Raw genomic sequence first — 21,227 nt, 5'->3', positions numbered from 1 at the left:
CTTGGAGGAAACTCATCAAACTATGAACATTCTGTCCTTAGTAGATGGATTTGGATAGTCCAAACTTGTATAGATGAACAGCCTTACCTACAAGTACTTCAGATAGAGAGCACAGGAAGAGTACGAGGAGATGAGATCCACCTGGGGTGCTGCAACCCTTTTAGAAGGATCAAGCCTTTGGGGTTGGCCCTGTGGTGTAGCAGGTAAGGCCACCACCTGCTGCATGGGCGCCATTCCAGTCCTGGCTGATCTACTTCCTGTCTAGCTCCCTGCTAATGTGCATGGGAAGGCAGCAGAAGATGCCACAAGTGCTTGGGCCCCTGTACCCATATGGGAGACCAGAAGGCGCTCCTGGCTCCTGGCTTTGCGGCCATCTGGGGAGTGAAACGGCAGATGAAGATCTCTATCTTCCCCCTTGCTCTCTAACTCTGCCTTTCAAATAAATGAATAAATCTTAAAAAAAAAAGGACCAGCCTTTCCCCTAACAAAAACAGGAAGTGATAGTAGGGTCTGGGGGCAGAGAAGCAACATGATCTAGCAGAATGAAAGGCCCACACTAGCTGACAGGTAAAACCAGATCACAGAAGGTAAAAGCAGAAGCAGGGAGACCAGTAAGGGGGTTATACAGTGATGCAGGTGAGAAAGGATGGTGGCATACACCAGGGTATAATACTAGATACAATAAAAAATAGTCATATTCAAAATATAAAAGATAGACATAAAAGCAGGGAGGTAGAAAACACCAGGAGGCCAGCACTACAGCTCAATACGCTAATCCTCCACCTGCGGAGCCAGCACCCCGGGTTCTAGTCCCGGTCGGGGCACCGCATTCTGTCCCGGTTGCTCCTCTTCCAGTCCAGTTCTCTGCTGTGGCCTGGGAGTGCAGTGGAGGATGGCCCAAGTGCTTGGGCCCTGCACTCGTGTGGGAGACCAGGAGAAGCACCTGGCTCCTGGCTTCGGGTCAGCGCAGTGCGCCGGCCGCAGCAGCCACTGGGTGGTGAACCAATGGAAAAAGGAAGACCTTTCTCTCTCTTTCTCACTGTCCACTCTGCCTGTCAAAAAAAAAGAAAAAGAAAAAGAAAACACCAAGGTGGGTGACAAGAATCTATCACCTGTCATTGGTAATGGTTACAAGAGAACATGCCATACTCTATCATGCCTTGCTAAACGGCAGGGGTATGTTCTGAGAAACATCTTTAGGTGCATCCATCATTGAACAAAATTCAGACAATGCATTTACACACAATAAGATGGCTATGATGTCATTAGGCAATATAATTTTAGGGGACCACTGCTGTGTACGTGGCCCATGTTGCAAATAGTATAAGAGACCTGAATTGAGATTCATGCTCCTGGTTTCAGCTTGGCCCAGACCCAGCCATGCAAAGCATTTGAGAAGTAAATCAACCCAAGAAAACACTCACTCATGCTAATCAGTTAATTCATTCATTTAAAAAAAAAAAAAAAAAAAGATGTTTGTTTTGGTGTAAAAATACTCTTAAATTTATGCATAGTTTTTCCATAACACAGTTTTTCATGAAATTTAATACCCCTGTTATTCAAGATTTAAAAATTTGGAGGAGTGGGGCTGGTGCTGTGGCACAGGTTAAACCGCCTGCAGCACCAGCATCCCATATGGGCACTAGTTCAAATCCCAGATGCTCTACTTCCAATCCAGCTCCCTGCAAATGGCCTGGGAAATCAGTGGAAGATGGCTGAAGTGCTTGGGCCCCTGCACCCACATGGGAGAACTGAAGAAGCTCCTGGCTCTTAGATTTGGATCAGCTCAGTTCCAGCTATTGCAGCCATTTGGGGAGTGAACCAGCGGATGGAAGACCTTTTTCTCGGTCTCTCCTTCTCTATCTGTAATTCTACCTCTCAAATAAATAAATAAATCTTTAAAAAAAGTTGTTGTTTTTTTTTTTAATTTGGGGAAGCAAAATAAACATCTTTTTTTTTTTAGATTATTTATTTGAAAATGAGGTTTACACAGAGAGAGAAGGAGAGGCAGAGAGAATATAAACATCTTCCAATTCAACTTTCCATGAATGTTTTAAAAGATATCTTTATTTGAAAAACAGATTTTTGAAAAGAGAGAGAAAGATGAAGAGATAAAGTGGAGCCAGCACTGTGGTATAGCAGGTGAGGGTGCCGCCTGCAGTGCCAGCATCCCATGTGGGTACCGGTTTGAGTCCTGGCTGCTCCACTTCCAATCCAGCTCTCTGCCAAGGCCTGGGGGAGCAGTGGAGGATGGCCCAGGTCCTTGGGCCGCTGTATTGGTGTGGGAGACCCAGAAGAAGCTCCTGGCTCCTGGCTTCGGATTGGTACAGTTCTGGCCATTGCGACCAATTGGGAAGTGAACCAGATAATAGAAGACCTCTCTCTCTGCCTCTCCTTCTCTGTGTAACTCTTTCAAAAAATAAATAAATCTTTTTAAATAAAAAGAGAAAGTGAGAGAAAGAGAACAATATATTCAATTTGCTGGCTTACTCCCTACATGGCCACAGTATATGGGGTTGGGACAGGCCAAAGCCAGGAACTAGGAATAGGAAGTCCATCCAGGTCTCTGATATGGGTGACAGAGGCCCAAGTAGTTGGGCCATCCTCTGCTGCCTTCCAAGGGCATTTTACAAGAAGCTGGATGGGACACAGAGCAGCCACAACTCAAACCAGCACTCCAACATAGGATGCCAGGGGCAGTTTAACCTGCTGTACCAAAATGCTGACCATCCCAAGAAAATTTTGAAGTACTCTCATATGTGCATACATATACACAGATATACATACATACATACACATACACACACACACACACAAATAAATGCTTATATAAACAAATTAAGGTAGTCATCAGTTTTATGAAGTTTGAAGTATAAGAAAAAAAAGAACTGAAAATGACATGAAGGTTTTGGCCTCAGGAATGTGGTGAATGGAACTGCTATTTACTGAAATGAGGAAGACAAAGGGAGGAGCAGGTTTGAGAAAAACATTTGGAGTCCAACAATTAGCATGTCAAGTCTGAAGAGTATCTTCTGTGCAAGGGGACTACCAAGTACACACACACAAGTCTGAAGTTCACCACCAAGAGCCAGGCTGGAGGTGTAAAATGTTAGCCAACATCATGTGGATGACAGGTAAAGCCAGTAACCTGAAGGAGACTGCTTTTGGAGTCTTTGACTACTCAGTGCTTTAACTACTCGGGGACATAAATTACAACAGTTCCCATTGGATCACATGACCAACAACCACAAGAATATGGGGGACCTTGACAGACCTTCAGACCTGAAGTTGTAGCTCACACACTGCTTTCTACAGATAAGAAAACTAAGAGCCAGAGAAGTTGCACTCGCCCTCCACTTTGATAAGGAAGGAAAATGAAGACATTTTTTCTTTGAAGGTATTCACAGGTTCCTGCAGCTCTACAAAATGCAAGTATAAGGAAAAGAAGAGAGTATTACAGAGAAAAAAGTTAACTGAGTACCCTACTTTCTCCAGTTCAGCCTGCAAGATGTTGTACGTCTTCTTGGCTTGCTGTAGCTCCTGGGTGAGCTTCACTTTCATTTGAGTGTACTCTTGGTCAAGTGTTTGGAAAGATCGCTGTTGACGGCTGAGCTCCTACAAAACAAAGGACACATGCATCAAACCAACCAAACAAACACAGGAGTTTCAAAGTGAGACAATCACATCCTAAGAAGCAACACCATAATCAGAGCAGGAGATAGCAGAAAGCCAAGCCAACTCTCCACTTAATGATAAACATAATCAGCCTAAACCCTAGTCTTAGTAATCAAAACCAGGATTCAGAAGGGAAGAAGGAGACCATCAGTTGACGAGACAGAAACAAGACTGTCCCTGTCTTGTCCCCACCCTTAAATAATTCATTTCTACCTTGAAAAGATCAGGACCAAGTGAGAAGCACCAAGCTGCAATAGCCACAACTCAAATTAGAAATCAAACACTCAAAAACAGTTTAAAATATCAAAACCCAGTAGGAAGACCACAGACAATGACAATATACTGAATATTTTCTTTTACAAAAATTTAGGAAGAAAGGATTTTGAATATTCTCATCTGAAAGAAAACTGAGGATATAGATGTGTTTACTCTGCTGTGAACATTACACAGTGTATATACAAATGGAAACATCACATGGTAACCTGAGTATGTATACTTTTTAATGTGTCAGTTAAAAATAAACTTCAGGGGCAAGTGTTGTGGCATAGCAGGTTAAGCTGCCACCTGCAGTGCTTGCATTCTATATGGGCACAGGTTCAAATTCTGGCTGCTCTACTTTCAATCCAGCTCCCTGCTAATGAGCCTGCGAAAGCAGAAGATGGCCCAAGTCCCAAGTGCTTGTGTCCCTGCACTCACAGGAAATAAACTTGAAAAAAATAAAAAACTATAAACTACTTCCAATAGTCTTAAATATAGGAAGACAGCAAATATGAAAAGATGTCACCAATTAACCATGATGACCATGGAAGGATACCAGTTACAATTCCTGGGGTTATAGCTTCTCAATCTATCTGACACACTTTCAGGCTAATTCACTTCAAAGAATCAAACTGGCAGCAATACTTACCAGTCCACTTTCAGCCCTAATTCTTCTGTCAAATTCTTTCCTCACCATGTGACTACTTATTTAGTTTATTTGCCATCTCACAGCTTCTAAAAACAACTTGTAGACCTAATACAGTTTTTGTCACAACAGAGAAAGTGGTGTGAAAGAACTATGATCCTTCCCTACTCAGTTATCAAATCACAAGCAAACCAGAAAACATGCTAATTCCATTCGCCAAAGACTGGAAGATGGAAAAATCACAAAAATAAAAGTGTGAAGGAAAATAAAGCTCACAAAACATTCCCCCTTCAGAATTTCTCTATCTCTTGTTCCAAATGATCAAGCTATGAAATGCTCACAAAAGCCTTTCAGATAAACTCCTGAATCCATTTACCTTACCTCATGAAACTCCTTTTCTTTTTCCTTAATTTTCTGTTCCAGAGAACACTTGGCACTTTCTGCATTTTGTCGCTGACAACTCAAATCTTCAGTCAGTTTTTTCAGTTTTTGTTCCAGTGTCGTACACTAATAGCAAATAAAAATGTTCAATACAAAACAAAAATTATTCAAGAGGAGCAAACTTTTCATGCTTAATAAAAATCTTAGTTACAAGATCTATTTCAAGTTTATTAGTTTTGTATTTTTATTTTATCAAAAGCTGAACTGAAAACTACTAGCCAGCTACTAAAATCACTATAATTATTTTTAGCACATATAAAATGTGTATTTATATTAGTAAGGATGTAAAGCATTAGCCCAATTAAATAATACTTCATAATCTGTGCTATAAAAAACCACACAGCATGTCTAATGGTTTACCTAATATTTTATTGATAGAAATGAGAAGGTAAAAGGCAGTGGTGTTGACCTACTTAACTGAGAGGCTGTCACATAATCAGAGGGTGTCCATAATCACATAAGATACTCTATGTTAAGCATAATAGGTTTTGGTTTTTTAAAGATAGATTTATCTAAATATATATCCACTTATTTGAAAGGCAGAGTTAGAGAGAAATCTCTATCCACTGATTCACTCCCCAAATGACCACAACAGGCAGGGCTAGGCCAAAGCCGAAGCCCAGAGCCAGGAGCTTCATCTAGGTCTCCTGCATGAGTGCAGGGGCCTTTGTACTTGGGCCATCCTCCACTGCATTCCCAGGCATATTAGCAAGGAACAGGATCAGAAGTGGAGCAGCCAAGACCCAAACCAGCACCCATATGGGATGCCAGCACCACAGACCGTGGCTTAACCCACCATGCCACAGTGCTGGCCCCTAGCATAATGAGTTTCACAGAGAATTTTAAATGTTAAAACGTTTCTTCCCATAAATGTCCAATTATGTCCATTTGAACTGCTGAAAGTTCACACACTGTTCAGAGAGTATCACCTGTGGTTGTTAACCAAGCTGCCACCAGCAACACAAAGAACATTCTAGTCTTCCTATATAGCCAGTTATCCCTAAAATAATTTTTAAAATGAGAACTACATAGAAATTTAAACTTCCCTTCTAAGTTAGATTGGCACAAAATGGTCTTAATTCTTTACGTGTTGAAATCTGTTCCCGTCCTGACTCCATGGGCTTAAATCCCAAAAGCGCCCTATAAAATCACTATAAAAACCCACGGAGTAGTAAGCCAACTCTGTATTGGTGAGGAAAAATTTCTTGCTCCGAATGAAATGTGCCTCAATCTGGTACTTCTCTCCGCTGAAGTGTTTCTCTGATACCTTTCAGAGACTGATTTTAAACTATTAAAAATATTAAAAATTGTGGGAGGGGGGTATTGTGGCATAGTAGGCAGAGCTGCTGCGCCAATTCATATCCTGGCAAATCCACTTCCAATCTAGCTCCCTACTGATGGCCTGGGAAAAGCTTGGATGTTTGGTCCCCTGTCACCCACATAGGAGACTCAGAAGAAGTTCCTGGCTCCAGCCTGGCCCAATACTGGCAGTTGCAGTCCTCTGGGGAATGAACCAGCAGATGGAAGATCCCTCTCTCTCTTGCAAAATAAATAAACCAATCCAAGTATTTCTAATATGTATTAGAAATTTAACTGAGAATCTAGACAAAATGAAAATAACTTATAATCTGCTAAAAGATCAGTCAGAAACAAATCATTAAATAACCAAAAGCAGAGGCCGGCGCTGTGGCATAGCGAGTAAAGCCGCCGCCTGCAGTGCCAACATCCCATATGGGCACTGGTTCGAGTCCCAGCTGCTCCACTTCCAACCCAGCTCTCTGCTATGGCCTGGGAAAGCAGCAGAAGATGGCCCAAGTCCTTGGGCCCCTGCACCCACGTGGGAGACCCAGAAGCAGCTCCTGGCTCTGGATCAGCACAGCTCCAGCCGTTGCAGCCATTTGGGGAGTGAACCAGAGTTTGACAACTTCTCTTCCTCACTCTGCCTCTGCCTCTCTGTAACTCTCTTTCAACTAAATAAACTTTAAAAAAAAGGGGGGGGGGGTTCATAAAAATAAAATATGACTATTCTACAAATATTAAAAATTTTAAAGTATCAAATTAAAAGGTAAGGTTTTGGGGTGGTGGCTTGGCCTAAACTTTGGGATGCCTGCATGCCTTATTAGAGTGCCTGTGTTCAAGTCCCAGCTACATTCTCAATGCCAGCTTCTGGCTAATGTGCACGCTAGGTACACCTAAGTGTGCAGTGGTGATGGCTCAAGTAATTGGGTTCTTGCCACCCATGTGGGAGATTAAAATTGAATTCCTGGCTCCTGGCTTCAGCCTGGCCCAGCCTTGGCTATTGTAAGCCTTTAAGGAATGAATCAGAGGATGAGAGCGTACATGAATGCTGTCCCTGAATTTTAAAACCCAATGAAAAATATTACAAATTATTTCTAAAAATTATAGATATGAATTCAACAATTATTTATTAAGAGCCTACTATATTACAAATACTGTTCTAGGCACTGGGGATAAAGTAGTAAACAAAAGTCACTGCCCAAAAAATGGTCCAAAACTTTGATGGTTGACAAATCTGAGGAGGAAAAATAAAAATCCAACCACAATGAGCCCTTGGCACCCTCTACTGGTACTCTTTCAAACTGCAACACATTCCCAAAACCAATCTCAAAATCAATGTTTTCCTAGTAGACATAGTAGGCTTTAAAAGAGCCTTTAGAAAGTATTTTACACTCTATTTAAAATTTTGTTAAATGATATCCTACCATTAGTGATGCATGCAAGAACAGTTTACCACTAGGTGTCATGAATGCTCCATAGAAAATTTATAGCACATGACCCTGGGCACTCTCTTACCCTTTCTGGACTCAGTTCACCATCAGTGATATTTGAGTGCTGAACTCCAGGTCTGTAGCCAGCTCAACACTGTTTCTACATGAATTCAAGCCTCACATCCCACACAGATTATGAATACTCAGGAAAACCCACACTCAAAATACTATCCATTCACTTCAGAATATGGTATTGATTTCTTGTTACATTAGCTCCACTTCATTTAACAGGTAATTCTTGATGGTAGTTCAGAAAACAAATAACAGAAATCAATTTCAGCAACACATCTGACAATCTTAAGATGCACACAAGGGAGAAAGGTAGACTGACTTTTCAACTAGGTGAATTTGCACCTGACTGGGAAAAAACAGAATCCAGAATACTGAGCAAGAGTCTTAGAACCTGGAGAGACCCCTCCAATAGGACAGAGCTTTGTTTTCAGTACTGCTCTAGGCAAAAAATCTTAATTCATGATCTAATATAAAGAGACATCATCAAATATGTTACATAGAATCAGGATTTAGTGATCTTGTCACACAAAAACAAGGGAAAACATAAAAAAGAAAAATATAATTCTTATACATAGGAATGATTACTTGACTAAAACTTAACTGAAAATCAGCTTAAATAAGAAACTGACAATAAGCTATGATAATAACATCTAATATTATTGTAAGTTCACCATTTGCTGAGGCATTTACAAAAATTATCTCAATCTATGTAACAACTCTGTGACAAAGGTATTGTTAACATCAGTTTATTGATTAAGCTCAGATAGTAATAATTCCAAAAGCAACACAACTGGGATATGGCTAAGCCAGGGCTCAAATTCGAATCCTTACCACATAAAGGACCAAAGGCCCTTTACAAACTCAGCGTGAATAGGAATATTAATCAAAGCAGGGGACTGCTCCTTCATCCACCAAATCAATATTCATCAAGAGTTTCTCTGGGGGCTGGTGTTATGCTATAACAGGTTAAGCTGCCACCTGCAATGCTGGCATCCCATATGGGCACTGGTTCAATTCCCAGCTGTCCACTTCTGATCCAACTCCCTGCTAATGCACCTGGGAAAGCAGCAGAGGATAGCCCAAATGTTTAGGCCTCTGCAATGCACCTGAGAGACCTGGAAGAAGTTCCTGGCTTCAGCCCACCTCAGCCAACCCTGGTCATTGTGGCTATTTGGGGAATGAATCAGCAGATTGAAGATCTCTGTCTCTCCTCTCTAACTCTGCCTTTCAATTAAATAAATAAATATTAAAAAAAAAAAAAGGTTTCTCTATGTAAAATTCTCTGCAGTAGAATATGTAAAAATGAAGTTGGCTTTCACCTCCAGGAAGATGGAACAGACATACTTTTTTTTTCCCTATTCCTCCCAACAAGAATAAAAAATGTGGATATTAAAACAAACATAACAAGTTCTGAAGAATAGTGAGAAGGCAGATTTGAAAAGGGAACAGACCCAAAGACAAACACTATGACACAAAAAGAAAAGAACTATCAATCCAGAATTACATTAGAGATGAAGAAACCTAGATATCTTCGAATGAAGGAAATCTAAGAGAATTTGTGGTCAGTAAATAGATCTGTCCAAAAAAAATTATCTAACCAGAAAGTAGAGGCAGGCATTGTGGTACAGCAGGTTAAACCACAGCTTAATGCCAGTATCCCATACGAATGCCAGTTCCAGTCCTGACTGCTCCACTTCGTTCAGCTCCAGCTTCCTGCTAATATGCCTGACAAAGTAGCAGAAGATGGCCCAATTCTTAGGGGCTCTGCCATCTATGTGTGAGACTTAGATGGAGTTCCAGGCTCTTGGCTTCACGCTGATCCAGACCTGGCAACCAACTGGGGAGTGAACCAGCAGATGGGAGATCAGTATCTCTCTCTCTACCTAATTCTCTCAAATAAATTAATAAATCCTTAAAAAAAAAAAAAAGTTCATTAAAGCAATCTAGAAAGAACAAGGCCCAGAACAATAAAGGAATGTGAGTGTGTCTATATATAGTAACATTTCATTTTGCTCTCCAGCTTTTTTTTATTATTTATTTTATTTTATTTTATTTTATTTTATTTTATTTTATTTTATTTTATTTTTGACAGGCAGAATAGACAGTGAGAGAGAGAGAGAGACAGAGAGAAAGGTCTTCCTTTACCGTTGGTTCACCCTCCAATGGCCACTGTGGCCAGCGCGCTGCGGCCAGCGCACCGCACTGATCCGAAGCCAGGAGCCAGGTGCAGGGCCCAAGGACTTGGGCCATCCTCCACTGCACTCCTGGGCCACAGCAGAGAGCTGGACTGGAAGAGGGGCAACCGGGACAGAATCCGGCACCCTGACTGGGACTAGAACCCGGTGTGCTGGCGCCGCAGGCGGAGGATTAGCCTATTGAGCAGCGGCGCCAGCCACTCTCCAGCTTTTTAAAATATATCTAACAGGTAAAGCAAAAATTATAATGTTAGTACAGTTCTAAATACATATTAAGACAATATGTAAAACAATTATAAGTGAAGAAGGATGAAGTAATGAAAAGAGAGGTAAACGTTCTACATTTTATATGACCTGGTAAAATGAAGACATCAATGAACTGATAAATTTTGTGTGTGTATATATATATATATATATATATATAATGTAATACATAGAACAGTCACTATAAAAAAAACCTCTCTAAAGACAGTCACTCAAAAACACAAGAGTCACAGCCCCTCTATGACTTGCTCACCATCTGAAAACAAATTTTGCCATGTTGTATGCAGAGGAAAAAAATTAGATCTCTGGGAACACAAAAGAGGATGTAGAATCAGTAATACTGGGTCACTTTTATTCTTAAATGACACCTATTAGTTTTATATTTCTGATGTTTCTGACATACAATGAACCACACAAACCTAAAGTATATAATTTCAAAGTTATAAAATATACACAGGCCGGCGCCGTGGCTCAACAGGCTAATCCTCTGCCTTGCGGCACCAGCACACCAGGTTCTAGTCCCGGTCGGGGCGCCGGATTCTGTCCCGGTTGCCCCCCTTCCAGGCCAGCTCTCTGCTGTGGCCCGGGAGTGCAGTGGAGGATGGCCCAAGTGCTTGGGCCCTGCACCCCATGGGAGACCAGGAGAAGCACTGGCTCCTGGCTTCGGATCAGCACAGTGCGCCAGCCACAATGCGCGGCTGCAGCGGCCATTGGAGGGTGAACCAACGGTAAAGGAAGACCTTTCTCTCTGTCTCCTACTCTCTCACTGTCCACTCTGTCAAAAAAAAAAAATATATATATATATATATATACATATATACACACCTCATAAAACTGCTACTTAAACCAAAGTAATAAATAAAACCATTTTCCAGAAAGTCCTCTCATGTCATCTTGCCTCTTCCTTCATGTTTTCCCCAAGTCTGGAAACCACAAATCAGCTTTCTGAAATGATAGATTAATTCATATTCTCTGTAGTTGAAAACAAATGGAATCGGGGTAGGTGCTGTGGTACATCCCTGTGCTAGCATCCCTTATGGGTAGCAGTTCAAGTCCCAGCTGCTCCACATCCAATCCAGCTCCCTGCTGGTGTGCCTGGGAAGGCAGCAGCAGATGATCCAAGTACACTGCCATCCATGAAGGGGACCCAGATTTGAAAGCTCTTGGATCCTGGCTTCAACCTGACTGCTGCAGCCGTTTGGGGAGTGAACCAGCAAATGGAGAATTTCTCTGTCTCTCCCTCTCTCTAACTCTGACTTTCAAATAATAAAGTAAATTAAAAAAAGGAGTAGAATCATGTTTTAAAATACAAATAAATAAAAATCAAATATTAGAAAATGTTTACCCACAGAGGAGCAAGGAAAAAAGAGAAATGAAAAACAATCCGAAAACAAAACAAAAAAAATGGCAGACATAAGTCATGCCATATCGACAAACACATTAAAGGTCAATGGTCTATATATACCAATTAGAAGATAGATGACAGAAGAATGGATCTGAAAATATGACCCAACCATATGTTGCTCACATGAAACTCACTTCATAAAACAATATTGGGGGGCCGGCGCTGTGGCTCACTTGGTTAATCCACCGCCTGCAGCGCCGGCATCCCATATGGGCGCTGGGTTCTAGTCCCGGTTGCTCCTCTTCCGGTCCATCTCTCTGCTGTGGCCCGGGAGGGCAGTGGAGGATGGCCCAAGTCCTTGGGCCCTGTACCTGCATAGGGAGACCAGGAGGAAGCACCTGGCTCCTGGCTTCAGATCGGCACAGCACCCAGCCATAACGGCCATTTGGGGGGTGAACCAATGGAAAAAGGAAGACCTATCTCTCTGTCTCTCCCTCTCGCTGTCTAACTCTGCCTTTTAAATAAAAAAAAAAAAATATTGGGGGGCTGGCTCTGTGGTATAGCAGGTAAACCCTCTGCCTGTAGTGCCGGCACCCCAGATGGGCACCAGTTCGAGTCCCGGCTGCTCCACTTCCAATTCAGCTCTCTGCTATGGCCTAGGGAAGCAGTAGAAGACAGCCCAAGTAGTTGGGCCCCTGCACCTACATGGGAGACCCAGAAGCAGCTCCTGGCTCCTGGCTTTGGTTTGGCACAGCTCCAGCCACTTCGGCCATTTGAGGAGTGAACCAGCAGATGGAAAGCCTCTCTCTCTCTCTCTCTGCCTCTCAAGTAAATAAATCTTTAAAAAAAAATTTGATGGGCTGAAAATAAAAAGAAATACATCATAGAAACATTAATTAAAGTAGAACTGAAGGGGCCGGCACTGTGGCGTAGTGGGTAAAGTCGCTGCCTGCAGTGCTGGCATTCCATATGGGCGCCAGTTCAAGTCCCGACTACTCCACTTCCAATACAGCTTTCTGCTATGGCCTGGGAAAGCAGTAGAAGATGGCCCAAGTGCTTGGGCCCCTGCACCCACGTGGGACACCTGGAAGAAGTTCCTGGCTCCTGGCTTCAAATTGGCTCAGCTCTGGCTGTTGCAGCCATTTAGGGAGTGAACCAGCAAATGTTAGACTATCTCTGCCTCTCCTCTCTCTGTGTAACTCTGACTTTCAAATAAATAAATTAATCTTTAAAAAAAAAAAAAAAAAAAGGAGAACTGAAGTGATTCAATATCAAATTAAAGAGACTTCCAAATAAAGAAAATTACCATGGACATTATATAATGATAAATGAGCCAACCAATGAAGATATAGCAATCCTAAACATTTAAGTACCAACCAACAGAGCTGCATAATATGTGAAACAAATAACTAAAAGGAGAAACAGACAAAACCCCAACTAAAGTTAAAGACCAACAACCCTCTGTCAAAAACATGATAAACCAAAATACTGACATGAACTCAGCATCATCGACCAACAGATGTAACATATTTTTCTGAGAGCCAAGACAAAACTAAAGTGAGCAAAAGAAAGTAACAAAGAACAGAAGTCAGTAACTGAAGGGACCAGCACTGTGGCACAGCAGTGCTAGCATCCCATACGGGCACTAGTTCAAGTCCCAGCAGCTCCACTTCCAATCCCACTCCCTTCTAGTGTGCCTAGGAAAGCAGCAGAGGATGGCCCAAGTGCTTGGGCCCCTGCACCCATGTGGGAGACCTGGAAGAAGCTCTCGGCTCCTGGTTTCAAACTGGCTCAAGCTCTGGCTGTTGTGGCCATTTAGGGAGTAAATCAGCAGATGGAAGACTCTTCTCTCTCTCTGCCTCTGCCTCTCTATAACTCTGCCTTTCAAATAAATAAATAAATCCTTAAGGAAAAAAAAAGTACTGAAAAGAGAAAAACAAGAGAAAAATTAACTAAAGGACTGATTCTTTTTAGAAAGATCATTAAAGATCAACAAAACTGAGAAAGAGAGAAGACAAAAATTACCAATACTAGAAATGAATAGAGATATCACTACAAATATCAAAACACAAAGGGAATATAACTCTATACACATATACACATGACAACTTAGATAACAAACACAATTCCAATTCCCCCAATATGAAACACAGAATTTTAATAGCTCTGTAACTATTAAAGAAATTGAATTTATAATTTTAAAACTCCCAAAAAAAAATCTCCAGGCCCAGGTGATTTCACTAGAGATTCCTACAAAATATATACAGAAGAAAAAACACCAGAAGTGCAGTCTCTTTCACAAAACTGAAGAGGAAATATTTCCTAATTCTTCTGTGAAACAGTTTTACCCTCATGTAAATATCAAAGGTGGCAAAAGAAAGACCAATATCCTTCATAAATACAGACACAAAAATCCTAAGTTATTAGCAAATAAAATTCATAAATTATACATCATAACCAAATATGGTTTATTCAAGTATTTGTAAAACAATCAGTGTAATTCAACACATTAACAAGCTATAATTTCATACAACTGCATAATATATAAATATCTTAAAATAAACTTTTAATTAAAAAAAAAAGGAAAATAAGAACCCCAGACAGCATTTTGGCAGGGTGGGCTAAGGTGCTACTTGTGATGCCATCATCCTATATCGAAGCACCAGCTGAGTCTCAACTACTTCACTTCCAGTCCAGCTCCCTGCTAATGTAGCTGGGAGGCAGCAGCAGATGACCCAAGTGTTTGGGTCCCTGACAACCACAGGAGAAACCAGGATGGAGTTTCTGGCTCCTGGCTTCCACCTGCTCCAGCCCTAGCCTTTCGGATCATTTCAGGAGTGAACTAGAGAACAGAAGATCCATCTCTCTCCCTTCTCTCTCTCCCTAACCCTATCTTCACATCTCCCCCCACGCAGCCCCAGCCTTTCAAATAAGTAAGTACCTCTAAAGTATTTTAAAAAGAACCTACCCCCAGGAAACAAACAGGAGTACAGGTCTACTACAGTGGTTTTTACCAATAACATCAGAAATATCCAGAGAGTTTATAAAAAGTAAACTGCTGGAGCCAGCACTGTGGTGTGGCATGTAAAGCCACCCCTGCAAGCAGACATCCCATATGAGTGCCAGTTTGAGTCCTGGCTGCTCCACTTCCAATCCAGCTCTCTGCTAAAGTGCCTGGGAAACAACAGAGGATGGCCCAAGTCTTTGGGCTCCTGTACCTATGTAGGAAACCTGGAGGAAACTCCTGGCTCCTGGCTTGGAACCAGCCCAGTCTTGGCTACTACAGCCATTTGGGCCATGAACCAACAGATGGAAGATCTTTCTCTCTCTCTCTGAACCTGTCTCTGTAACCCTTCCCTTCAAAATACATAAATCTTTTAAAAAAAAGGTAAATTGCTAAGGTTAACCTCAGACATGGAACAAAGAGGATTTCATTTTAATTTATTTATAAAGTTGGAGTTACAGAGAAATCTTCCATCTGCAGGTTCACTCCCCAGACAGCCCCAATAGTCATGCTGGGTCAGGCTGAAGCCAGAAGCCAGGAGCTTCTTCCAGGTCTCCTATGTGGGTGCAGGGGCCCAAGCACTTAGACCATCTTCTGCTGCTTTCCCAGGGAGCTGTAATGGAAGTGGAGCAGCCAGGACACAAACTGTCACTCATATGGGATGCTGGCATTGCAGGTGGCTTTACCCAGTACACCACAACGTCAGCCTCAGAGGATTCATTTTTGCAAAGTTCTCCGTCATTCTCACAGCAAACCCAATGTGTGAATGAAAAGGCTACAACATAATGATAAAAGGGTGTCATAGGGAGGATGGCAGAACATCTCAGGGCATAGGAGATGAGGGGAGGTGCTCACAAGGATGAGGCATTCCAAGCTAAGGTAAACCTAAGCAAAAACTAAATTCAGGAGGCACTGAATCAGTCTTAGAGAAGAACCCATTTCTTCTACCATATGTTACTACATACTGCACTACCTGTGTTACTTATTTACATTTTATTACTTCTGCCTCTCCCTATGAAGATGAAGCTCCTGGAGCCAGCACTGTGGTATAGCGGTAAAGCCACCGCTTACAGTGCCAGCATCCCACATGGGCCCCAGTTCATATCCTGGCTGCTCCATTTCTGATCCAGCTCTCTGCTATGGCCTGGGAAAGCAGTAGAAGATGGCCCAAGTCCTTGGGCCCCTAAACCTGCATGGGAAACCCAGAAGAAGCTCCTGGCTCCTGGCTTCAGATTAGCACAGCTCCAGCAACTGCAGTCAGTTGGGGAGTGAACTAGCAGATGGAAGACCTTGCTCGCTCGCTCTCTCTCTCTCTCTCTCTCTGCCTCTCCTCCTCTGATTTTCAAATAAATAAATAAATCTTAAAAATGAAGCTCCAGAGACCAATGGTTTTCATCTATTTCTCACTGCTATGTGCCCAAGTCTAGAAGTATCTGACAGCAAGCACCCAAAAAATACTGTGAAAAGAGTCAGTGACTAAATAAATAAAAGGAGGGGGGGCTTGTGGGAGAGGGGGGTTTGAAAAGGGAGGTTGAGGCCAAAGCAACAAGAACAGAAAGAAGCTGGGCCTTCATTGGAGCCATATAAGGATTCAATGTCAGGAGCACATACAATGGATGCATAGAGATCACTTAAATCTTACCATGTCCTGAACTGTTAAAGCTCCATTATTTTTAGTGCCTATTCCACATATGACACACTGAGCCATGTACTACAGATATATAATCTTTAGTCTCCACTACCATTGAAACATAAAAGAGATCAATGTTTTGCCCAAAGTCACTCAGCTGGGAATGTGTACAGCCAGCAATGATCCCAGTCATGCCCACAACTGTTTCAACACTGCCTAAAATATATTAGCAAAGATCATTACTAGTCTTTATTTTATAGATGTACGTACAAAATACCTTTTCAAAACTTCATATGAAAACATGGAAATCTCTAAATAATTCAAGAGAAATAAAGTACCTTGGCTGCTGCCTGGTCATATTGTGCTGTTGTTCTCATGAGTTCATCCCTATTTTTGTTCAAAACTTTCTCTTTTTCCATTAATTCAACTTTTGTTTTATCCAGTTGAAGTTGCAGCTCTTGAAATTTAATCACTTGGCCTTTTATTTCTTTTTCTTGTCCTTGCAGACGTAGTTCCAACTCATTAATCTTGTTTCTTAGCTCTTAAACCACAAACAAAAACCACACTCCAATTCATATATATTTCACAGGATATTCAGAATTTATCACTTATTTTACTCTGAAATCTTTGATTAGACAAATATAAACAATTTACATTGAATGAAAAAGCTACTACAATTGGATTTAATTTCAATTATTTGTTTCCATTGTCATTTGTATTCAAGTTTTCTACAGAAAAGAGATTAATTTTTCTTATGTTGTCATAGAAACATGGAGGTTAAACACTTCTCTAAAATCACAAACACTATCTGTTGTGACTGCAAAAAGTACATCACATATAACACCCCTTTAAGATTATCACTTGGTTTTATACACTGTCAAGCTATTTGTTTTGTGTCCAAAGCAACACAAATATCACTAAGCAATAAAAAGTTCACCCTTCTAGTATTCCCCTGTAGCTCTACCTCCAGTTTAGATCAAGACAATGTCAATCTTCCATATATTGCCAAAATTAACATTTTTTTTCCCCTACATACACACACTATCAGTTCCAATGGCACTGGCAGTGTGACAGCTCTCTCACGAGTGAACACCGACGACAACTTTCAATATATCACAGCACTGGAAATTTTCATATTCCATAGAGTAGATTCCAAAACACCACCTGGTACCCTTGGCTGTCAGCTGCAGCAGGGCACAGCAGCCAAGGTTACAGGTTTACTCCCACATGGACAACCTGGCAATGCAGAGCAAAGCTATTCTACAGACACAAGAACAAGGTACACCTCTGGCCAAAGCTGGTTAGGACACAGGCTTATTCCACAGGCTTCAAAAATAGCCAGATAATAATGGAAAACACAGACCAAAATCAACCAACTCATCCTGTTTCTGCAAAAATATGTCAAAGTCCCTCAGCCTACTTTTAAAGGCTTCAGGACAACTTTTCAACTCAAATAAAAGTACATTCCAAAAATATGATGTCTTCTATCATTATCAAGAAGACAGTATTTATTTCACCAGTCTGGGTTGTTGACCATGGCTGTGTCTAATAAAAACACATAAGTACTTTCTAGATCAAAAACATCTGGATGTACCTCTGAAATTATCTCAAGAAAATCTAATTAAACTTAATTCAACTCAAAAATTACCTTGATTTTGGGCTTTTAGTTGATCCAAAAGGTGGGAACTGTTAGAATTATCACAGAAACTGCTATTAGCATCTCTTTTCCCTCTTTGCAAAGCTGATCTACTTGGAGTCACCTCCTGGTCCCCAAAAATGAAATCTCTCCTAACTGGAGTGTTTTGAGAATTGGATGAAAGCCGACTTGGGGTCCGTTCCTGCTGCCAGGAGAACACTGACGACGAAGCCTGGTGTCGAGCAATGTCTCGGTGATTCATGGTAGTTTGGAGAATAGCCTGGTTGGTATTCTGTGAAAATAGAAAATTCTTCAGAGCCCTTTGGAAATCTCAATATTCCAAGTTTGTTTTTTGTTTTTTTTTAACTTTCAAATGGAACATAATGTCATAATACTAAAAAGTTAACTCTTGCACTGAATATCAAGAACATTCATCAAGTCAAGGCAATTATTAAGTCCCAATATCCTGTGACGGCATTTTCTAATGGTCAGTCTTCATAGCACCAAAGAGGTAAGCCAATACCATCTGAGGTCCACCCTTTTTCTAAATGGGCTATCTTGGGGCAGGTGTTTAGCACAGTAAGATACCTGTATCCTATATCAAAGTTCTTGGGTTTGAGTTCCAGCTCTACTTTCCATTTGTTTCCCTCTAATGCATACCCTGGGAGCAAGAAGATGGCAGCACAAGTACTTGGTTCTCTGCCACCCCCATGGGAGACCTGGATTGAGTTCTAGGCTCCTGGTTTCGGTCTGGCATAGGCCTGAATGCTATGGGCATTTGGGGAATGAAAAAGATAAAAGATTTGTGTTCCTACCTTCTGAGTAAAATCAATAAAAATATTTTTTAAATTTTTAAATAAAAATGGATATCACAGTATTTAGTCCATACCCCTCTACTAAATGTATATATCCACCAAGATTATAAATTCAAAATTGGCTTTCCTTTGGCTTTACTTGGCCACCTCTATGCATAAAGATAATCAAAATTAAGTACTGGCCTAAAGAACTCTGTCAAAACTCAGTTTCCACCATAATCTCACTTTCCACCCAAAAACAATGTCTCACATATTTGTGGGTTATCCACTCCGATGAATTGTTTCTTCTGTTCTTGCTTCTGCCTTGATTCTTACAAATCTAAGACATTATAGAGGCTGCATTAAATGTTTTTTTAAGTTTTTTTGTTTTGTTTTGCTTTGTTTTGTTTTTTGACAGGCAGAGTTAGACAGTGAGAGAGAGAGAAAGGTCTTCCTTCCCTTGGTTCACCCCCCAAAATGGCCACTATGGCCTGTGTGCTGTGCCGATCCGAAGCCAGGAGCCAGGTACTTCCTCCTGGTCTCCCATGAAGGTGCAGGGCCCAAGCACTTGGGCCATCCTCCACTGCCTTCCCAGGCCACAGCAGAGAGCTGGACTGGAAGGGGAGCAATCAGGACAGAACCAGTGCCCCAACCGGGACTAGAACCCAGGATGCCCGCAGGCGGAGGATTAGCCTAGTGAGCCACAGTGCCGGCCTGCATTAAATGTTTTATAACTCTATTCTTGCCATAGGAAGAGGTTTAACATTTATGAAGACTTATTTTCTCAATAAAATACCCTAGCAATCAGCGTCACAGGCAGAAATCAGAACCAATGAATGAACTGAATAACAAAGCACATATTTCTTTTTTTTTTTTATTTCATAAATGTGAATTTACAAAGTGCAACTTTTGTATTGTTGTGGCTTCCCCCCACCGACCTCCCTCCCTCCCTCCCGTAGCCCTCCCCTCTCCCTCTCCCATCCCTCCCTTTATCGAGTTTCATTTTCAATTACCTTCATATACTGAAGATCAACTTAGTATATACTAAGCAAGGATTTCAACAGGCTGCACTCACACAACCGCACAAGCTATAGGGTACTGTTCGACTAGTAGTGCTTTTAAGTTTCATAGTAAAACACATTAAGGACAGAGATCCTACGTGGGGAGCATGTACCCAGTGACTCCTGTTGTTGATTTAACAATTGGCACTCTTATTTATGATGTCAGCCATCACCCGAGACTCTTGCTATGAGCTGTCTAGGCTATGGAAGCCCCTTGAGTTCACCAACTCTGAACTTGTTTAGTCAAGGCCGTATCACAGTGGAGTTTCCTTCCTCCCTTCAGAGAAAGGCGCCTCCCTCCTTGATGGCCTGTTCCTTCTGCTGGGATCTTGTTCACCAGGATCTTTCATTTAGATTGGTTTTTGCCACCGTGTCATGGCTTTCCATGCCTGTGAGGCTCTCATGGACCTTTTAGCCAGATCCGAATGTCCCAAGGGTTGATTCTGAGGCAGGAGCAAAGCACATATTTCTAACACAAACCAGAAAATAATATTTATTCATCTTGATAAGCAAAGCCTTTGCCACATATCAAAATCCTAGTGAAGGCTAAAGGCATGAAAATAGCACTTTTTGTTCCTCAATATCTATGGTACCTACATATAAATCAAGTCTTAATCTGCCTGAATTGTGCCATCTCACCAAGTTTTTAGGGCTAGCAAAATTGTATCAAACTGGGAAAATAACATCATGTGAACAAAAATGTTAGAAGCAAAATTCAACATATAAAAAGTATTTCCAGGATTAGCCCTAAAAGTAAAATCAAGGATTTCAGAAACCTGCATTTTGCTTTAGTTGTTGAAATTAAATAAATCTCTTAATCTACCTCTTTTTTATTTACCTACATAAAGATGAAGCTTAAGACACTTACCAGCAACTTATTTAAAAGAACCAGAAGACTGTGTTAACACATTCTCTTTTGAAACAAACATTTTACAAACAACCATCCTCCAACCCCACATGCCCGGGAATAAACTGCATTCTATCGGAAGGACTGAATGGGAAGCAGCTGTCTCCAGATGGCAATGCCACCAAGGAGCATCTATAGTAATCTTCTAGTCCTGTCACCTCCAAATATACTCCTAAAACCCTGGAGATTAGGAGGAAGGTAACTACATGGCTATAGTTTCCATAAAGTTCTATGAATATGTAATATTTGGGGATAAACTAATCACCCCACTCTATTTTTTTTTTTTTTTAAGATTTATTTTATTTATTTGAGAGGCAGAGAGAAAAAGAGAAAGGTCTTCCATCCACTGGTTTACTCCCCAGATGACTGCAACAGCCTGAGCTGCACGGATCCAAAGCTAGGAGCCAAGAGCTTCCTCCGGGTCTCCCACACGGGTACAGGGGCCAAAACACTTGAGCCATCCCCCACTGCTTTCCCAGGCCATAGCAGAGAGCCAGATACAAAGTAGAACAGCCATGACTCAAACTGGCGTACATATGGGATGCTGGCACTGCAGACTAGGGCTTTAAC

At 41.4% G+C, this 21,227-nt stretch overlaps 1 protein-coding gene across 1 annotated transcript in view; it reads right to left on the bottom strand.

Moving 5' to 3' along the window:
• Positions 1–21,227, bottom strand: part of CENPF (centromere protein F) — a 65,971-nt gene that overhangs the window by 34,269 nt on the left and 10,475 nt on the right. The window contains exons 6-9 of the mRNA XM_062210345.1: positions 17,908–18,187; positions 16,598–16,800; positions 4,961–5,086; positions 3,487–3,615 (exon numbers count right to left, since the gene is read on the bottom strand). Coding sequence (XP_062066329.1) covers positions 3,487–3,615; positions 4,961–5,086; positions 16,598–16,800; positions 17,908–18,187 — 738 coding nt within the window. The remainder of the gene's footprint in view (positions 1–3,486; positions 3,616–4,960; positions 5,087–16,597; positions 16,801–17,907; positions 18,188–21,227) is intronic.

Source organism: Lepus europaeus, chromosome 14 (assembly GCF_033115175.1).
Source record: "Lepus europaeus isolate LE1 chromosome 14, mLepTim1.pri, whole genome shotgun sequence".
In the NCBI taxonomy this organism is placed as follows: Eukaryota; Metazoa; Chordata; class Mammalia; order Lagomorpha; family Leporidae; genus Lepus; species Lepus europaeus.
The sequence above is the reverse complement of the archived record's forward strand: the minus strand, read 5'-3'. Positions and strand labels throughout refer to the sequence as shown.